Source organism: Danio rerio, chromosome 5 (genome assembly GCF_049306965.1).
Source record: "Danio rerio strain Tuebingen ecotype United States chromosome 5, GRCz12tu, whole genome shotgun sequence".
Taxonomy (NCBI): Eukaryota; Metazoa; Chordata; class Actinopteri; order Cypriniformes; family Danionidae; genus Danio; species Danio rerio.
In genome coordinates, this window is record NC_133180.1 from 31,977,897 (window position 1) to 31,998,985 (window position 21,089).

The 21,089-nt window shown below is 38.3% G+C and overlaps 1 protein-coding gene across 13 annotated transcripts in view; it reads left to right on the plus strand.

Moving 5' to 3' along the window:
- The window catches only part of camkk1a (calcium/calmodulin-dependent protein kinase kinase 1, alpha a), a 153,237-nt gene that overhangs the window by 78,066 nt on the left and 54,082 nt on the right, over positions 1–21,089 (plus strand). For 11 of the 13 annotated variants that reach the window (XR_012405874.1, XM_073950341.1, XM_073950346.1 and 8 more), the window contains 2 exon segments: positions 4,388–4,435; positions 4,621–4,674. Coding sequence is in view for 10 of the 13 variants with exons in the window: in XM_073950341.1 (XP_073806442.1) it covers positions 4,388–4,435; positions 4,621–4,674 (102 nt within the window). In the remaining 3 variants the exon portion in view is untranslated. 13 annotated transcript variants of the gene reach the window in all.

Sequence of the window (21,089 nt, forward strand, 5' to 3'; positions counted from 1 at the left end):
TTTAGCATTCATGCAGCTGCTTTTGTCCCAGAGACATCCAAAGACAGAAGTGCTAACCACAGCTAAATGGTTACACATTTGACTACATTACAAATTCCGCAGATGCTTAAGTATTGAGAACAACTTCGGTGTAAACATATGAAGGAACATTTTCGCATCTTGAGATGTACATTTGTTCATGTGCTAGCACATTTCTGTCAGTTCGCATCCCATCCCTTTGTGCCACCTGGCGGCATGATCACAAACTGCTGTTATACCTAAAAACATGTTCTTACTTTAGCACAAGGCACGGCAGTAATGTTCATTTTAAAGTGTCACCCACTGTATATGTGTCAAAGGGGCTATTGACATCCATAGTATTTGTTTTTTCTATTATGGAAGTCATTGGTTCCAGGTTTTCAGCTTTCTTTCATTAAATATTCTTTAATGTTCAACTGAATAAAACCCTTATAAAGATTTGGAGCTACTAGAGGGTAAATAGTGAGTAAACTTTCATTTTTGGGTGAACTATTCCTTTTGCAGGATGGGACGAGTTACATAATCTGTTATATTGAGGTCTAGATGTATATGATGCAAATTATTAACTGTAAATTACAGTAATTAACAACTATAGATATACAATTTTTCAATTGCATTAATACAAATACCTCAACATTAGAACCACTGATATAAGATATACAGTACATATCAAATTTAGCAGTTACCCTTTAAATCTGAAATTATTTATTCATTTTTGAGGTTGAGATATTTTGTTCCCATCTTTTCCTTTCTCATTGTCTCTCCTTTACCGTCTCTCTCCTCCTCCAGTCACGTCTCAACTGTTTCCTCTTTCTTAAAGAACAGCTGTCTGGTTTCCCCGCTCAGACTTCAGACAGCTGTCATATACCCACTCCTCTCTTCTCCTTGACACTCCAGCTGAAGTGTGAACTGTAATGTGAGGTGCTTTTGCTTAGGGAACATGCAGCAGTCAAAGCAATTGACTGTCAGGTTTTCACATCGCAGGATATTTCTCTTCCTCTCTGGCTTTTACGAGCATTCCCTTTATACTTTTCTCAGTTTCCTTTTCCCTTTTGCCCTTTTCCATTTTGTTCGATTTAACTTTTTCCGTCACTCACCTTTGTCCATAATGTACTCGTGCCCTTTCTCGTAAATGCTTGCTCACAGACCTACACATCTTACACCTTGTGATCCAGATGTTATCGCAGTATAACATTTGAATGCACAATATGCTGTATCGCTCTTAAAGCCAAGATCATCCAGTCTAATCCGGGTTTAACAAGAAAAAAGGACCAACCTGGAAGAGAACCAAAATGAAAACTGACCCTGTGTGCTAATCCGCAACTGTCATGCTTAAACGTTTCCTTTCCTTCTGTGAAAACTCTCTTTGAACTTTTTTAACCCTGTCTATTGCTCTGTCATTCATTCTCTCTGTTTGCAATCCTTCAGTTCTTATTGCCTCAGGATGTGTCTCTGTCTTGACAAGAAGTAGACATGGCATTTATTTGTTGTGACAGAGCTCAGATGTGATCTGACTCCACGAGTCCTTCATATGTAGAGCAACATGAGCTCTGTAGTTTATGAAGTGTTACCTGATGCTACATGCTACACAATAGCATTAGCAGCCTGGAAAACCTGTGCTTGTGTGTGGAAAGGAACTTTAGCTTAGACAGAAAGCAAATTAATTCGTTATGCCTTTTTTTTTTTTAGAACCCACCAGTTATACATCACAATTTCGATTTACATGACTGAGAGACAACATGAACAAGAAAAAAGAACTATCCCATGCTGTAACTAAAAATACAAAAATAAAAAAAATACAAAAATACAAATTTTATTGGCTCTATTGTAATGATCTAGGCGCAAAGTCTAAAGCGCGTGATGCAAAAGCATTAAGGGCATGTCCAAATTCACTTTTTTATTTTAAGAATACTATTTTAATTTGCTATTTTAAGAATGGAAAAATGGTCTAACAGCGTTGTGCTTGTTCTTTTAATGAGTTATGGGTAGGCCCACACCGAATCTGCTTGAGCAGAATTTCACAGAATTCCGAAGATTTTTAGCCCATCAATGATTTTTGCTTGTGTTATTTATTTGTGAAAATTTATATTTATTCAGTTTATAAATGAATTACAGTAGTATTATTGATTAATATGAAAAGGTTTTTATGATTTATTTACAATACAGTTTGTAAAGTAATATTTTCTGTCATTTAGTAGATATATTATTTGAGAGACTTATTTTGTTTACCAAATAAAGTGGATTTAATTAAATTTGCATCGCAAACAATAAATAAAATATTTAAGAAATTAAATATTTATCTTTTTTTTGTAATATGCAAAGCTCTTATAATTTGGCTAATTGGCTAGTAATGTAGATAATAAAAATATTAAATGGAATAGTATTATAGTGAATAGTAAATAGTATTACTGTGCATAGAGCCTGTAAGTCAAACAATTTTAGATATAGGCAAGTGTAGATTACTATGAAATATTCATGTAATTTGCTTCATGTAAGGGCTTTATTGTTCTTCATTGTTGAGACCGTGACAGTATGAATTATTGAGGAATGAAAAGAATGAATAGCATGATGAATATTTGATAAGTAATGTAAGTAGTATTACTCATTTTCATTTCATTCATGTTTTACACCCAATAGTGTATAGTGAAATAGTGTAAGTTATTGACCATATCACAAAAGTATTTTGTGACCTATCGGTATCAACTAAAATTTTTGTTTCGCTTCATCAGAAATGTTTTAATAAATTCAAAAAGATCCATCAAAATAGTTTTGAATATATTTCTAGCTAAAGTACTGTCCTCTGCTCTTGGTACTTGCAAAGTTTTGACCATCTGTTTGTGTGTGCAGGTGGAGGTTTTACTGCAGTGCAGGACTCACTGAGCATGTGCCAGGAGTCTAACTTTCCTCCTCTCTCTCTCTCTCTCTCTCTCTCTCTCTCTCTCTCTCTCTCTCTCTCTCTCTCTCTCTCTCTCTCTCTCTCTCTCTCTCTCTCTCTCTCTCTCTCTCTCTCACATTTCACATTACATAAATAATTAATAAAATAGTACAGAATAATGAATAAAAATAATGAATAAAATAGTAAAATAATACATATATGTACATAGTTTTGTTCACTGACTTACTGACTTTCTGTGTTTATGACAGGCTAATACATATTTTGTTGCTGTTGTTTTCAGATGGGAGTTCTCTCTCTGATATGCCTTAATTTTTCTGTATTTGTTAGAGATATAAAATGTGGTGTAATTATCTAGACATTGGAGAAGCATGTGGATCTATTTTTGTGGTAATAGTCACAATGCAGCAGGTAATGGTCCTGATCTTAAAATGAGAAACTTAAATAATGTATTTTTGTTTTGAGATGTAATGTTTTTTTGCTTTTTTTGAGAAATTTTTTATAATAAAAAGGGGTTTAAAAGTAAAGTCTCTCTCTCTCTCACTCTGTCAACTTTTTACCTCTTATTCCTTTTTATTTAACTAGTTCCAAAATTGGCAATGTGCATTGGTTAAATAAGAACTATTTTAATACAAGTATCTGTGTAAAATCCATGCATGTGTTTTTTATGTGTCATTATCTGTCATTATATTCTCAGTGATGTTCCTCTTCCAATGTGTTTTTTCCTCTTTTAACGCATTAGTTCTGCTTTTGTTATTCTTCCTGTTCCTCTGAGTGTTTGCTTTACTGTGCTGGTGGTATCTCAATTGGTGTTGATGAGGGATGTTACTGGTATTTTCTTCAGTTTAAAGACATTTCTTTAGGATTTATTTTGGGAGGGAAATATGTCTACATTTAAAATTCAGTGTAGATTGTGTCAAAGCAGCTTAACACAGACATTCTAGTAAATTAAAACTGTGTCAATCCAGTTTTCAGAGTTGAAGTTCAGTTTAGTTCAGTTCAGTGTGATTTCATTTTTACTGGTGGAATTGACAAAAGTTAAGGGGGAAAAAAACGGCTCAGTTGGACACAACCATTTCTCCTCTGTCCAAACTTCTTGTGCAGAGCAAAATGTTTTACATCCAAATCATACACTGGCTTCAGCAGACCAAATTTTTGCCAACTGTCAAATGTAACATTGTGGGAAATTGCAGTCATTGTCAATCAGGACAAAAAGTTATTTTTAAATCCTTTCTCATAGTTTCTGTTCTTCTGTTCAGTTTCTCTTCTTCCCATGTGGAATAGGTTGTGAGACAAATGCAGAGATTTGTCTTTTCTGCCTGTAACTGGCTTACACGTTCCCTCTGGTGTGTAATATATTAATATAGTGCCACAGCTCCTTTGTGTGCGCAGCTGGGATTGATTCAATTCTCTCTCTCCCCCCAACAACCCCCCCCCCCATCTCTCTCTCTCTCTCTCTCTATCTCTCAATCTTAGGACTGCATCCAGCTTAATCAGTACAAGTTAAAGAGTGAGATTGGGAAGGTAAGCGCACCTATAATACATCATTCTCATATTGTGTCATTTGTATAGTCTACATGCATAAGCAATCCAGTGAAATGCCATGGCCATGTTGCGTTTCATATAGTCAGGCAGACACTGACCCTTTCTGACCCTCAGCACAGTCTCATAGTCTGACTCATGTTTTTTCCTCTATCCGCTTCTTAAAGGGCTCATATGGTGTTGTCAAGTTGGCATACAATGAAGATGATGACAAATATTACGTAAGTACCCTTTAAAATAGCTATAATTATTTTCATGTTCTTGTTGCATCATCTGATTAGTGCAGTGCTGTGAGATCTGTCAAGGTGGTCTGCGTGGACAAAATTCTGATGCTAGTGACGCTTTAAACTCGCTTTAACGCTTTAAAAAGAAAGTAAGGAACAACATGCACTGTAATATGTTATAAGTTGACCTTCGAAAAATTGAGGAAACCGATTGCCTTAAAATTTCTAAGTAGTGTAATAATTTTAAGTGTGTATAGGAAACCCACGCCAACATGGGCAGAACATGCAAACTCCACACAGAAACATCAACTGACTCAGCCGAGGCTCGAACCAGCAACCTTCTTGCTGTGAGGCAAATTTGCTATCCACTGCACCACCCTGCAGCCTATATAATTGTTTCATATTAATATATTATAATATATTAATATATTTATACCTTTTGAACATCAAAGAATAAAAAAACTCAGATTTATTATGCTCATGTCTGATTATGCTTAAGTTTTAATTCTTCACCATTCTCTATCATTAACATGCTTTTGACACATGACCACTCAAAAGTTGTAAATAAATATTAGTGTAAGTCAAGATTACTTGAATTTGTTTAGTTTAACAACTTGATGTGCTAAAAAGTTGGGATCACTTGTTTAAATATTGTAAGGTGTACAAACTTATTCGTAATGAGTTTACTGCACCTGATTTTATTCATGACAACAGCTATTGCTTTTTACAGTGTTGTAAAAAGAGAAAAGAGAAATGATGGAGAACAGGCAGGATGCATAGAATGGTAATGTAAATGAGAGCAAATGGAGGAGGTTTGTCATTAGTATTGGGAGTAAACATTACAAAAGAAATGTGATTACAGTATGATTTAACAGTCTTTATAACACAAGTTCAACACATTTTAATAATGAACGTGCTAAAGAATGTTATTTATTAAAAATATATCAGCACCGGGACACATTTACACTGCAGCAGAGAAAAACATCAATGGGTAAAATAGTATGTCTGTTTACTGTTGCTGGAGTTTGATGTATCGCCAAATTTTAGAAAACTTGTCAGCAACTGATCAAAAACTTATCACAGCACTGAAGAGAAAAACAGCGGAATTATTGTGCAACAATTAAGTTAATAAACTGAGTTGAGAATGCTTTTCTTTTCACAAATCACAAACTATTACTATAGTTTTACAGCAGTAACATAAACTGAATTCATTGGCAGAAGTGTGCAATTTTCATATTGATATTTCACATTTTATTTTGCTGTACATGTATTCAAAATATCATATAAATGTAGGTGCTGATAGCCTCATGGAAAGTAGGCCAACATGAACAACCATTGCGCTTCGGGTATATCCCAAGTTCGAGTCATAGATCTTATCTTGATCTTTTCAGTGTAAGGGAGATTCTTCCAGAAATGTGCATTATCTGTTCTTGAAATAAAAACAGAAATACAGTGCATAATAAGTTTAATAAATAAATAATATATTTTTTTTAAATAAATAATTAAAAATCAGAAACAACTAAGTTTAAGTTGTTATAATTCACAGTAATTGATTAAAAACATGAAATCATAAATAATTTCTACAAAAAAATACTACTGTTTCTGTCAGTCCTGTCACAATTGCATTCATTTTTTAAGGTTATGACTGAGGAAGTGACATCATTTGTGTCATCAAGTGACATCATTTGACAGAGGAGAAGCTGACAGTGATTAAGGATGCATTCTATCAATGAATTGTATGATTTTATACTTGTTTTTGTATGATTTTTTTCAGGAAGACAAGCTTAAAGTTCAGGCCCTGTCCCATTTTTTACAAGTGAAAATGTAGGTTTCTTGCAAGATTGTCCTGTAAACACTATTCAGACATGTTGAAAGCGGCTTGAATAGTACACTGGTATATAGATTGGGTTGCACCAATAATGTCATAAATGACTGTCATGTCATTCTACGGTAAAATTCTTCTCAGCAGTCCTTCACAGACTCGTTGCTTTGGCCTAAGGAAAGGGGATTTTTATTGCTTGATAAATATTAGCAGCACGGCTCAAAGCTTGCTTTATATGTTTGCTGTGTTCTAATTAGGAGCAGAAATTGATACATAGAAAGTTTTTAGCAATTTGTTTAGTGTTGTCCCTATTCTCGTTATAAACTGAAATAGTCATACAGTATAGACCAAAATCACTAATATATATCAAAATAAAAGCCTAATATATCTAATTGGCATCTCTTTAAAAAAAAACCCATTTGTTTTCAAATTGATCTTAAATATGATAATATTCTGTCACCAAGCCCTGTGGTAGAATATGGGAAATGGAAAATACTTTTTAAGTTGACTTTTTATGGACATCTCTTTCTAATTAACATTTCCCCAAATGAAGTCAAGACAGGCTTTTTAAAAAGCATTTACATCAGGAAAAGGAAGATTTTTTTTTGTTGCATTAATATATGTAACCCAGATCATAAATCTAGGTCACTAATAATCATTTTAGAAAGTATTATTATTATTATTATTATTTATTTATATTATTTTATTATTTATACTCTAATAATAAGTGAATAAAAAGCAGAAAGATCGCTGTGTAATTAAAGGTATTAACAAATATTTTCATACCTGATCTTGATTGGAGAAGTGAGCAGTTAGCTCCGCCCCCGCACATGCGACGGAAAGCACAAGCAGATAGTGCCAACAAACAAACAAGAGCTAGAGAGGTAGCAAGTTGACAAGCAACCGAGAGAACTAGAGATATAGTGCTAACAAGCAACCGAGAGAACTAGAGAAATATTAAGTTAACAAGCAGTGAGAACTAGAGAGCTGACGAGCACAGGAGAGCTGGAGAGTTAACGAGCACACGAGAGCTGGAGAGCTAACGAGCACACGAGAGCTAACGAGCACACGAGAGCTGGAGAGCTAACGAGCACACGAGAGCTAACGAGCACATGAGAGCTGGAGAGCTAACGAGCAGTCGAGAGCTAGTGATCTAACAACCAGTTGAGAGATAGTACATCAATAGAAAACTGACAAAATAGACTTGATTCAACTTTATCCTTCACTAATTACTGTCTTTGGTGAGTACCAATGCCTTTATGAGAAATTTATTAATATTTTATTGTGAATATGTTGGGTTGTAAAGTGAAACAGTAGTAAAAAACCAAAATTCTTGTAAATGTTTTCAAAATTACTCTTAAAATTGCTTTTAAAAGAATCCTACATAATATTTCTAGTGTTTATAATTGTGTTTACATCTCTGTAAAATATTTTGTATTGAAAGTACTCATTTCTTAAAGAGACATGCACGCCATGCGGTGCTAGCCTTGCTAACACTGTGCATTAGCAGTGTGATTAGCTGTTATGTTTTATCAATGCACAATTGATTGTAACAGACAATTTATTTAATTTTAACTGGTTTATTTAGATACTTGACACTAATGTTTATTCTGGCTTTGTGGTTACAAGGCCGGGTTTTTTTTTTTGTATGTGTTTTTTGTCCTCCTCACTACTGCCGGTGTTGTTCTTGGTTGAGAACGATCATCCTGAGATCGTCCTGGCTGGATATTCATATTCTGGTCTGGACTGGCGAGCCATCCTACTGATACGTGCCTGAACTAAGTAAAAGAGAGTGAAATCTGCTGATCTGGTAGGACCAAACTAATTTGTTAAGAGAGTTGTTTTTTTCTCTCCTCGTGTTTTCTACAAGGATATTTTTCATGGGAACAATTTAAATATTTTTTTCCTTGGACTGTTTTTTTTCTTCGTCCAAATTTTTGAAAGGAGACATTTAACTGGACACTTTGACTTCAAACAAAGACTTTATATTGAAAGTTCATCTTTACTTTTAACAAAGACTCTGCTTTTGAAATCTGAAATTTAGGGATTGTTTGGAACTTTGAAACTGAACTTTGCATTTATTTTAATAGCAGTTTGTTGTTGAATTTACTATTCACATTTTCTATTGTATTATACTGTTTTATATTGGTTTTATTTGTTTTCTTTTAAAATCTCAAAAGTGCATTAAGCAAAACAATACAACATATTTTGCATTAATTTATTTGTTGTGAATTATATGATTCATTTATTAATCCTAAAATTAGATTACACTATTATCACTATAAGTATTGTTCTTTTGCTCCAGTGAGTCGAATCTTACCTTTAAACTCTGGTCCAAAAAGAATTCTAATTGTTAGCGTTGGTCTCCGTTATAAAAATACACTAGTTAACATATATAATAGGAGCCACACTAGGGTAGTGTTACATAAAACCTGGCGAGCCAGCCAGGAGCAAAATATACAGCTTAGTGTAATAGTTATAAATCAGATAAACACAATAAGGATAAAACAATTGCGTAAAAATTAGTCCCCCTTCCCTGTGCAGATATTCAACCATGGAAATAGTGAAACACGAGAATGTTAACATCAAGAGGGCAGTCATTGTGAGTGGCTTAACCCATTCTGATCCAGACCAAGAAGTGGAAACCTGCTTAGTCAAATATGGATCTATAAAGCGCAACCTAATTATTGATGATCCCAACTCTGAGTATCACCAATGTGCCATTGTGGAGTTCTCTTGTGATTCTGCTATGCAGCACTTGGAGGGTTTATTGCCTATGACCATCAAAAGTAAGTTAGACACTAATGTGGCCTTTCATGTGCGCAGCTTGGAGAGTGTGTACATGCCTGCAACACATAGCAATGTTACTGAGGCATACTTTGAGAATCTGCAAGCCCTTGCTCAAGACAGTGGAAGGACTCTGCGGGAAGTACTTCACAGTGAGCTGCAAAAAATTTCAGAATTGATGTTTCCAGAAAGTGAATCCTCAAGACCTGAGCCTGAGTTGGAACAGTTTGTGTATGACAGCAGTACAAGAGAACCTAAAAACCCTGCCAATGACAGTACACCAGCACAGTCATCATGTTCTGCTAGAAGTCCTGATGCCAGTGTTGCTGAGACCATTTCCTTTAACATACCTACCAGTGCTTTGAATCCAACTGCAATACAACGAGTAGTGATGGAGCATGTAGTAAAGACCAGTGATCCAGTGCCATCTTCTCATGTGGCTTTTCGTCTAAAAATATTCTCCGGAAAAATTCCTCGCCCCAGCCATGAACCAGATTTTGACACTTGGCGTGCAAGTGTGGATTTCCTATTAAATGACAAGTCATTTTCTGATTTATATAAAACTGGGAAGATCCTTGACAGTTTGCTACCTCCAGCTTCAGATATTGTCAGACATGTCAGTCCAAATGCCCCACCGACACAATGCTTGGAGCTGTTGGATTCTGTTTATGGCTCCGTGGAGGATGGAGATGAACTTTTTGCAAAGTTCATTGGTGTTCTTCAAAATCAAGGTGAAAAACCTTCCACCTACCTTCACAGACTACATGTGTTGTTGAGTACTGCCATTAGAAGAGGTGGTGTGGCTGAGGTCGAACGGAACCGTTGTCTCCTCAAGCAATTTTGCAGAGGTTGCTGGGACAACAGCTTGATTGCTGAGTTGCAGCTGGAAGGAAAGAAAGACACACCCCCTCCTTTTGCTGAGCTTGTGGTTCTCATTCGCACTGCGGAGGACAAACAGTCGCTGAAAGAAGAAAGAATGAGGAAACACCTAGGGTTTAACAAACATGCGCCAGTTCCACTTAAGTTACGACCAGCTACTCACTTTCAATCTGTGTATTGCAGCGACATACCTGATATGCCCAATGATGAATCGCCAAGTCAGTTAAATGAAAAACAGAAAGCTGTCAAGACTAAAAACAAAGTTGAAAAATCTGAAGTTGAAAGCCTGAAGAGAGAAATTGCTAAACTTCAAACACAGATCGCTACGATGAAGACTGAGCCAGTTCACAAAGTAAAGAGCAGCCCTAATCCAAGTGAAATTTCTGAATTGAGACAGCAGATAGCTGAACTTCAAGCTCATCTCATTCCAAGATTTCAGAGAGAGCATCAAGAGAGGTCTCTTCCGTCTAACACAATTCCCTTGAAACATCGACCCAAGCTGACTGAGACTGTGATGAAAAATGATCCAAAACCCACCTGGCAACTTAACAACAGACCCCGTCCTGGGTATTGCTTTCATTGTGGAGAGGACGGACATCTTGCGGTTAACTGTGAGAACGATCCAAACCCTCGTAAGGTGGAAGAAAAGCGTTATGAATTAAGAGAAAGACAAGCTAAATGGGACCATCATAATGCCTCAAATCCTAGACATTTAAACTGATGTCCGTCTCTGTTACAGGGCAAACAGAGACTGGAAGAAGAGAAAAATGCCCAAAGAAACATGGACTTCATTCTCATCAGTCTCCATGTTATGAATTGCCTGCTGGATTAGTAGGAACAAGGTGTACTGCCAGCATCAAAATTGAAGGAAGAGAAGTAAACTGCCTTCTAGATACAGGTTCGCAGGTAACAACCATCCCCAAGTCCTACTATGAGAAACACTTGTACAAGCACCCAATAAAATCTTTGGAAAACATATTAGAAGTTGAGGGAGCTAATGGACAATCTGTACCCTACCTGGGCTATGTCGAAGTTAATTTGAAATTTCCCAAAATGTTTCTAGGTGTGGAAGCAGACGTTCCTACTTTAGCTCTCATAGTTCCAGACTTGACCAATATGCCACAGATTCTAATTGGAACCAATTCACTTGATGTGTTATATGTCAACTGCACTCAAGGAAACAACATTACTCCCAAGTCATCTTGCTATGGGTTTCAAGCAGTAATAAAAGTGCTGGAGAGGAGGAAACGGCAAGCTTCCCTTGTGACTGTGGGGTATGTAAAGCTGAAGGGGCATCAACAAGAGGTGGTACCAGCAGGATGCACTGTAGTCCTGGATGGATTGGTTCAAGTTAATAGTCCTCCAGCTGGGAAGTGGGTGTCGCTGGAGCCGCCAACTACGACTCCATTACCTGCTGGTCTATTAGTAGCAAGCTCTTTGCACAGTCTTCCTGCAATGAAACGCTTTGCACAGTTACCAGTGGTAGTAAGGAACGATACTCAGTCTGATCTGTTTATTTCCCCAAAATCTGTGATTGCTGAAGTCCATGCAGTTCAACAGGTGATGGAAAGACCATCATCTAAAGATAATTTCGAAGATCAGAAGATTAAAGAAAATGCTTTAAACATTCCGATTGACTTTGGAGATTCTCCTCTTTCACCAGAGTGGAAAAAAGGATAACATCCCTTTTAAACTCCATGACTGATGTATTTGCATTACACGATCTGGACTATGGTCACACTGACAAAGTGAAGCATCACATTAAGCTTAGCGATGAAACCCCATTCAAGCACCGACCTCGACCAATTCATCCACAAGATGTAGATGCTGTCAGAAGACATCTTCAGGAGCTTCTTGAAGCAGGAATTATCAGAGAATCTGAATCTCCTTTCTCATCTCCTATAGTTGTGGTGCGTAAAAAGGACAACTCTGTGAGATTGTGTATTGATTTCCGAAAGTTAAATTCCCAAACAATCAAAGATGCCTATGCCCTTCCTAATTTGGAAGAAACATTCTCAGTATTGACCGGATCGAGGTGGTTTTCAGTCCTTGACCTCAAGTCAGGCTACTACCAAATTGAAATGGAAGAGGCTGACAAGCAGAAAACTGCCTTTGTATGTCCGTTAGGCTTCTGGGAATTTAACCGGATGCCACAGGGAATCACGAACGCACCAAGTACGTTTCAGCGGATGATGGAACGCTGTATGGGAGACCTCAATCGGAAAGAAGTGCTTGTATTCATTGATGATTTAATAGTCTTCTCAAAAAGTCTGGAAGAACATGAAGCTCGGCTGGTGCAAGTGCTAGAGAGGTTAAGAGATTTTGGACTAAAGCTCTCACCTGAGAAATGCAGGTTTTGCCAAACATCTGTCAAATACCTGGGCCACATTGTATCTGAAAGTGGAGTTAAAACCGACCCACAAAAGGTTGAAGCCCTGAAAACCTGGCCGAGGCCGGAAAATCTTAAGGAGCTCAGATCTTTCCTAGGATTTGCGGGTTATTACCGCAGGTTTGTCCAAGATTTTTCAAAAATTGTAAAGCCTCTTAATGACCTCACCGCTGGGTACCCTCCTCTACAAAAGGGTCGCAAGAAAAAAATGAATGGAACAACTCAGTATTTCAACCCAAAGGAGTCGTTTGGAGAACGATGGAGTCAAGAATGTCAACAGGCATTTGATACTGTAATTGCAAAACTCACCTCTGCTCCAATTTTGGGATTTGCTGACCCAAAACTCCCTTACGTGTTGCACACAGACGCCAGTACCATCGGGTTGGGTGCAGCACTTTACCAGGAACAAGATGGACAGATGAGGATCATAGCATTTGCAAGTAGGGGACTCACCAGGAGTGAATCAAAGTATCCTGCCCACAAATTAGAGTTTTTAGCATTGAAATGGGCTGTTACGACCAAATTCAGTGACTACTTGTATGGAGCTAACTTTACAGTAATAACTGATAGTAATCCGCTAACCTACCTCTTGACATCAGCAAAACTAGATGCAACCAGCTATAGATGGCTGTCAAGTTTGTCTACATTCACCTTTAAGATACAGTACAGAGCAGGAAGTAAGAACCAGGATGCAGATGGTCTCTCTAGGCGGCCACAAGCGGAGATTCCAGATGACCTAGAGACAAAGAAAGAGAGGGAAAGAATTAGACAGTTTACTTACCATCATTTGACAGGACCATCATCTGAAGTACCATCGATAATTGCATCAGCAGAAACTGTGGATGCCATCTGTGAACGACATCAAATTAAACAGGCCTATCATGATCCCGATGTTTTACACCCCTCATTAACTTTAGTAGAGTCCCTAACTGTCGATGTGAGTGCTTTGCCTCAAGAGTTCACACAGGAAGATGCTTATCACTTTTCTGGTCTTCCTAAATTGTCTGAAGAAGACCTGCGTGAAAAGCAGAGAGCTGATCCAGAAATTAGGATTGTTATCCAACAACTGGAGTCAAACGAAAAGCCCTGTCTCAAAACTATTCCATCTGAATTAATTCTGTGGTTCAAAAAATGGAACCGTCTGGAGTTAAAAAATGGCATACTATTCAGAAGGAGAAAGTGCGAAAGAGACACAACATACCAATTGGCATTGCCAGCTGACTTTCGTGATGTGGTCTTAAAAGAACTTCACGATGAAATGGGACACTTAGGGATTGAGCGAACTCTCGAACTTGTTCGAACAAGGTTCTTCTGGCCTAAGATGTCATCAGCTGTAGAGCAGAAGATAAAGACCTGTGAACGTTGTGTTCGCCGCAAGACTTTGCCAGTAAAGGCTGCTCCCCTGGTGAATATACAAACTAGCAGACCTTTAGAGCTCCTTTGTATGGATTTCCTGACAATAGAACCAGACCGAAGTGGCACCAAAGATGTACTGGTTATGACTGACCATTACACCAAGTATGCTATTGCTGTGCCTACAAGGAATCAGAAAGCCCAGACAGTTGCAAAGTGTCTGTGGGATCATTTTCTTGTTCATTATGGATTCCCAGAAAAACTTCATAGTGATCAAGGTACCGACTTCGAGTCTCGCACAATTAAAGAACTTTGCAGAATTGCAGGAATATCCAAGATTAGAACCACTCCCTACCACCCAAGAGGCAATCCTGTAGAGCGCTTTAACCGAACGCTTTTGCAGATGTTGGGAACCTTAAACAACAAACAAAAATCAAGATGGAAGGATTATGTCAGACCGCTAGTGCATGCTTACAACTGCACAAAAAGTGATGTGACAGGATTCTCTCCCTATGAATTAATGTTTGGCAGACAACCGCGACTCCCAATTGATCTTGCATTTGGTTTACCTGTGGGTGGACAAAATGAATCACATTCCAAGTATGTTCAAGGCTTAAAGAATCGGCTGGAAGAAAGCTACAGAGTTGCAAGGGAGAATTCTGCAAAGATAGCAGACCGCAACAAGAAGAGGTATGACAAGCACGTTGTCAGTTCCACTCTTGAAATTGGTGATAGAGTACTTGTAAAAAATGTTCGCCTAAAGGGAAAACACAAGCTTGCGGATAAGTGGGAGCCTGATGTTTATGTGATAACAAAGAAAGCCGGTGACTTACCTGTTTACACTGTTAAGCCTGAACAGAAGGATGGACCTCTGAGAACCCTGCACAGGGATCTGCTTCTGCCTTGTGGATTTCTGTCAGCAAGCACAACAGATGAGCATGTTGAAAGAAAAGTGAATCGAAAACCTAGAACTAGAGCCAGATGTGCTGGGGAACCTGAAGAGTCTGAGAGCACGAGTGAGGATTCAGAGTCAGATCATTATCCTGTAGATCATTACAGCCCTCAAGATTTCTTAGAGATTGAAACCAGAATTCTGTCTGACTCAAAACTTCCACCAGCTCAAAGCCAAACAGCAGTTCAACTACCTGGTGATGAAACCATGTTGGACGACAGGCATGCTGTCTCTGCAGAATCTGTTGATACAGATACTCTAAACTTACGTAGAATGGCAAATTCCAAAGTACAGGAGGATAATCCTCTCACACCAGATCAACCTGTAGAAAGCAGCTTAGAAAACCTACCTGAGTTTGGAGTTGATTGTGGAAAGGAAATTGCTCACGTTGAAGAGGAACCAAATGTTCATGGAGAATCACCTAAAAAATCAAGAGGCGAGAATGAAGAAAGTACCAATTTGACTCAAAGAGAAAGTGTCATTATTATAGAGTCTCAGGAGGACCAGAATGAAACAGATGAAATTGGAAATCTCAGACGTCCGAGAAGATACTGTGGACCTCCAAACAGACTTAACTACCCGCAACTGGGAAATCCTCTCAGCTTAGTTGTTCAGTCCTTGTTTTCCAGTTTGAGTACAGCAATTACAAGCTCTTTAGGAGATTCAAATTCCTCAAGAAATTTCTCTCCCAGTGAAACCATCTGAATTCCAGGATGCAGAGGGACCTGCATACATTCAAGAGGGGAGAATGTAACCCAGATCATAAATCTAGGTCACTAATAATCATTTTAGAAAGTATTATTATTATTATTATTATTTATTTATATTATTTTATTATTTATACTCTAATAATAAGTGAATAAAAAGCAGAAAGATCGCTGTGTAATTAAAGGTATTAACAAATATTTTCATACCTGATCTTGATTGGAGAAGTGAGCAGTTAGCTCCGCCCCCGCACATGCGACGGAAAGCACAAGCAGATAGTGCCAACAAACAAACAAGAGCTAGAGAGGTAGCAAGTTGACAAGCAACCGAGAGAACTAGAGATATAGTGCTAACAAGCAACCGAGAGAACTAGAGAAATATTAAGTTAACAAGCAGTGAGAACTAGAGAGCTGACGAGCACAGGAGAGCTGGAGAGTTAACGAGCACACGAGAGCTGGAGAGCTAACGAGCACACGAGAGCTAACGAGCACACGAGAGCTGGAGAGCTAACGAGCACACGAGAGCTAACGAGCACATGAGAGCTGGAGAGCTAACGAGCAGTCGAGAGCTAGTGATCTAACAACCAGTTGAGAGATAGTACATCAATAGAAAACTGACAAAATAGACTTGATTCAACTTTATCCTTCACTAATTACTGTCTTTGGTGAGTACCAATGCCTTTATGAGAAATTTATTAATATTTTATTGTGAATATGTTGGGTTGTAAAGTGAAACAGTAGTAAAAAACCAAAATTCTTGTAAATGTTTTCAAAATTACTCTTAAAATTGCTTTTAAAAGAATCCTACATAATATTTCTAGTGTTTATAATTGTGTTTACATCTCTGTAAAATATTTTGTATTGAAAGTACTCATTTCTTAAAGAGACATGCACGCCATGCGGTGCTAGCCTTGCTAACACTGTGCATTAGCAGTGTGATTAGCTGTTATGTTTTATCAATGCACAATTGATTGTAACAGACAATTTATTTAATTTTAACTGGTTTATTTAGATACTTGACACTAATGTTTATTCTGGCTTTGTGGTTACAAGGCCGGGTTTTTTTTTTTGTATGTGTTTTTTGTCCTCCTCACTACTGCCGGTGTTGTTCTTGGTTGAGAACGATCATCCTGAGATCGTCCTGGCTGGATATTCATATTCTGGTCTGGACTGGCGAGCCATCCTACTGATACGTGCCTGAACTAAGTAAAAGAGAGTGAAATCTGCTGATCTGGTAGGACCAAACTAATTTGTTAAGAGAGTTGTTTTTTTCTCTCCTCGTGTTTTCTACAAGGATATTTTTCATGGGAACAATTTAAATATTTTTTTCCTTGGACTGTTTTTTTTCTTCGTCCAAATTTTTTAAAGGAGACATTTAACTGGACACTTTGACTTCAAACAAAGACTTTATATTGAAAGTTCATCTTTACTTTTAACAAAGACTCTGCTTTTGAAATCTGAAATTTAGGGATTGTTTGGAACTTTGAAACTGAACTTTGCATTTATTTTAATAGCAGTTTGTTGTTGAATTTACTATTCACATTTTCTATTGTATTATACTGTTTTATATTGGTTTTATTTGTTTTCTTTTAAAATCTCAAAAGTGCATTAAGCAAAACAATACAACATATTTTGCATTAATTTATTTGTTGTGAATTATCTGATTCATTTATTAATCCTAAAATTAGATTACACTATTATCACTATAAGTATTGTTCTTTTGCTCCAGTGAGTCGAATCTTACCTTTAAACTCTGGTCCAAAAAGAATTCTAATTGTTAGCGTTGGTCTCCGTTATAAAAATACACTAGTTAACATATATAATAGGAGCCACACTAGGGTAGTGTTACATAAAACCTGGCGAGCCAGCCAGGAGCAAAATATACAGCTTAGTGTAATAGTTATAAATCAGATAAACACAATAAGGATAAAACAATTGCGTAAAAATTAGTCCCCCTTCCCTGTGCAGATATTCAACCATGGAAATAGTGAAACACGAGAATGTTAACATCAAGAGGGCAGTCATTGTGAGTGGCTTAACCCATTCTGATCCAGACCAAGAAGTGGAAACCTGCTTAGTCAAATATGGATCTATAAAGCGCAACCTAATTATTGATGATCCCAACTCTGAGTATCACCAATGTGCCATTGTGGAGTTCTCTTGTGATTCTGCTATGCAGCACTTGGAGGGTTTATTGCCTATGACCATCAAAAGTAAGTTAGACACTAATGTGGCCTTTCATGTGCGCAGCTTGGAGAGTGTGTACATGCCTGCAACACATAGCAATGTTACTGAGGCATACTTTGAGAATCTGCAAGCCCTTGCTCAAGACAGTGGAAGGACTCTGCGGGAAGTACTTCACAGTGAGCTGCAAAAAATTTCAGAATTGATGTTTCCAGAAAGTGAATCCTCAAGACCTGAGCCTGAGTTGGAACAGTTTGTGTATGACAGCAGTACAAGAGAACCTAAAAACCCTGCCAATGACAGTACACCAGCACAGTCATCATGTTCTGCTAGAAGTCCTGATGCCAGTGTTGCTGAGACCATTTCCTTTAACATACCTACCAGTGCTTTGAATCCAACTGCAATACAACGAGTAGTGATGGAGCATGTAGTAAAGACCAGTGATCCAGTGCCATCTTCTCATGTGGCTTTTCGTCTAAAAATATTCTCCGGAAAAATTCCTCGCCCCAGCCATGAACCAGATTTTGACACTTGGCGTGCAAGTGTGGATTTCCTATTAAATGACAAGTCATTTTCTGATTTATATAAAACTGGGAAGATCCTTGACAGTTTGCTACCTCCAGCTTCAGATATTGTCAGACATGTCAGTCCAAATGCCCCACCGACACAATGCTTGGAGCTGTTGGATTCTGTTTATGGCTCCGTGGAGGATGGAGATGAACTTTTTGCAAAGTTCATTGGTGTTCTTCAAAATCAAGGTGAAAAACCTTCCACCTACCTTCACAGACTACATGTGTTGTTGAGTACTGCCATTAGAAGAGGTGGTGTGGCTGAGGTCGAACGGAACCGTTGTCTCCTCAAGCAATTTTGCAGAGGTTGCTGGGACAACAGCTTGATTGCTGAGTTGCAGCTGGAAGGAAAGAAAGACACACCCCCTCCTTTTGCTGAGCTTGTGGTTCTCATTCGCACTGCGGAGGACAAACAGTCGCTGAAAGAAGAAAGAATGAGGAAACACCTAGGGTTTAACAAACATGCGCCAGTTCCACTTAAGTTACGACCAGCTACTCACTTTCAATCTGTGTATTGCAGCGACATACCTGATATGCCCAATGATGAATCGCCAAGTCAGTTAAATGAAAAACAGAAAGCTGTCAAGACTAAAAACAAAGTTGAAAAATCTGAAGTTGAAAGCCTGAAGAGAGAAATTGCTAAACTTCAAACACAGATCGCTACGATGAAGACTGAGCCAGTTCACAAAGTAAAGAGCAGCCCTAATCCAAGTGAAATTTCTGAATTGAGACAGCAGATAGCTGAACTTCAAGCTCATCTCATTCCAAGATTTCAGAGAGAGCATCAAGAGAGGTCTCTTCCGTCTAACACAATTCCCTTGAAACATCGACCCAAGCTGACTGAGACTGTGATGAAAAATGATCCAAAACCCACCTGGCAACTTAACAACAGACCCCGTCCTGGGTATTGCTTTCATTGTGGAGAGGACGGACATCTTGCGGTTAACTGTGAGAACGATCCAAACCCTCGTAAGGTGGAAGAAAAGCGTTATGAATTAAGAGAAAGACAAGCTAAATGGGACCATCATAATGCCTCAAATCCTAGACATTTAAACTGATGTCCGTCTCTGTTACAGGGCAAACAGAGACTGGAAGAAGAGAAAAATGCCCAAAGAAACATGGACTTCATTCTCATCAGTCTCCATGTTATGAATTGCCTGCTGGATTAGTAGGAACAAGGTGTACTGCCAGCATCAAAATTGAAGGAAGAGAAGTAAACTGCCTTCTAGATACAGGTTCGCAGGTAACAACCATCCCCAAGTCCTACTATGAGAAACACTTGTACAAGCACCCAATAAAATCTTTGGAAAACATATTAGAAGTTGAGGGAGCTAATGGACAATCTGTACCCTACCTGGGCTATGTCGAAGTTAATTTGAAATTTCCCAAAATGTTTCTAGGTGTGGAAGCAGACGTTCCTACTTTAGCTCTCATAGTTCCAGACTTGACCAATATGCCACAGATTCTAATTGGAACCAATTCACTTGATGTGTTATATGTCAACTGCACTCAAGGAAACAACATTACTCCCAAGTCATCTTGCTATGGGTTTCAAGCAGTAATAAAAGTGCTGGAGAGGAGGAAACGGCAAGCTTCCCTTGTGACTGTGGGGTATGTAAAGCTGAAGGGGCATCAACAAGAGGTGGTACCAGCAGGATGCACTGTAGTCCTGGATGGATTGGTTCAAGTTAATAGTCCTCCAGCTGGGAAGTGGGTGTCGCTGGAGCCGCCAACTACGACTCCATTACCTGCTGGTCTATTAGTAGCAAGCTCTTTGCACAGTCTTCCTGCAATGAAACGCTTTGCACAGTTACCAGTGGTAGTAAGGAACGATACTCAGTCTGATCTGTTTATTTCCCCAAAATCTGTGATTGCTGAAGTCCATGCAGTTCAACAGGTGATGGAAAGACCATCATCTAAAGATAATTTCGAAGATCAGAAGATTAAAGAAAATGCTTTAAACATTCCGATTGACTTTGGAGATTCTCCTCTTTCACCAGAGTGGAAAAAAGGATAACATCCCTTTTAAACTCCATGACTGATGTATTTGCATTACACGATCTGGACTATGGTCACACTGACAAAGTGAAGCATCACATTAAGCTTAGCGATGAAACCCCATTCAAGCACCGACCTCGACCAATTCATCCACAAGATGTAGATGCTGTCAGAAGACATCTTCAGGAGCTTCTTGAAGCAGGAATTATCAGAGAATCTGAATCTCCTTTCTCATCTCCTATAGTTGTGGTGCGTAAAAAGGACAACTCTGTGAGATTGTGTATTGATTTCCGAAAGTTAAATTCCCAAACAATCAAAGATGCCTATGCCCTTCCTAATTTGGAAGAAACATTCTCAGTATTGACCGGATCGAGGTGGTTTTCAGTCCTTGACCTCAAGTCAGGCTACTACCAAATTGAAATGGAAGAGGCTGACAAGCAGAAAACTGCCTTTGTATGTCCGTTAGGCTTCTGGGAATTTAACCGGATGCCACAGGGAATCACGAACGCACCAAGTACGTTTCAGCGGATGATGGAACGCTGTATGGGAGACCTCAATCGGAAAGAAGTGCTTGTATTCATTGATGATTTAATAGTCTTCTCAAAAAGTCTGGAAGAACATGAAGCTCGGCTGGTGCAAGTGCTAGAGAGGTTAAGAGATTTTGGACTAAAGCTCTCACCTGAGAAATGCAGGTTTTGCCAAACATCTGTCAAATACCTGGGCCACATTGTATCTGAAAGTGGAGTTAAAACCGACCCACAAAAGGTTGAAGCCC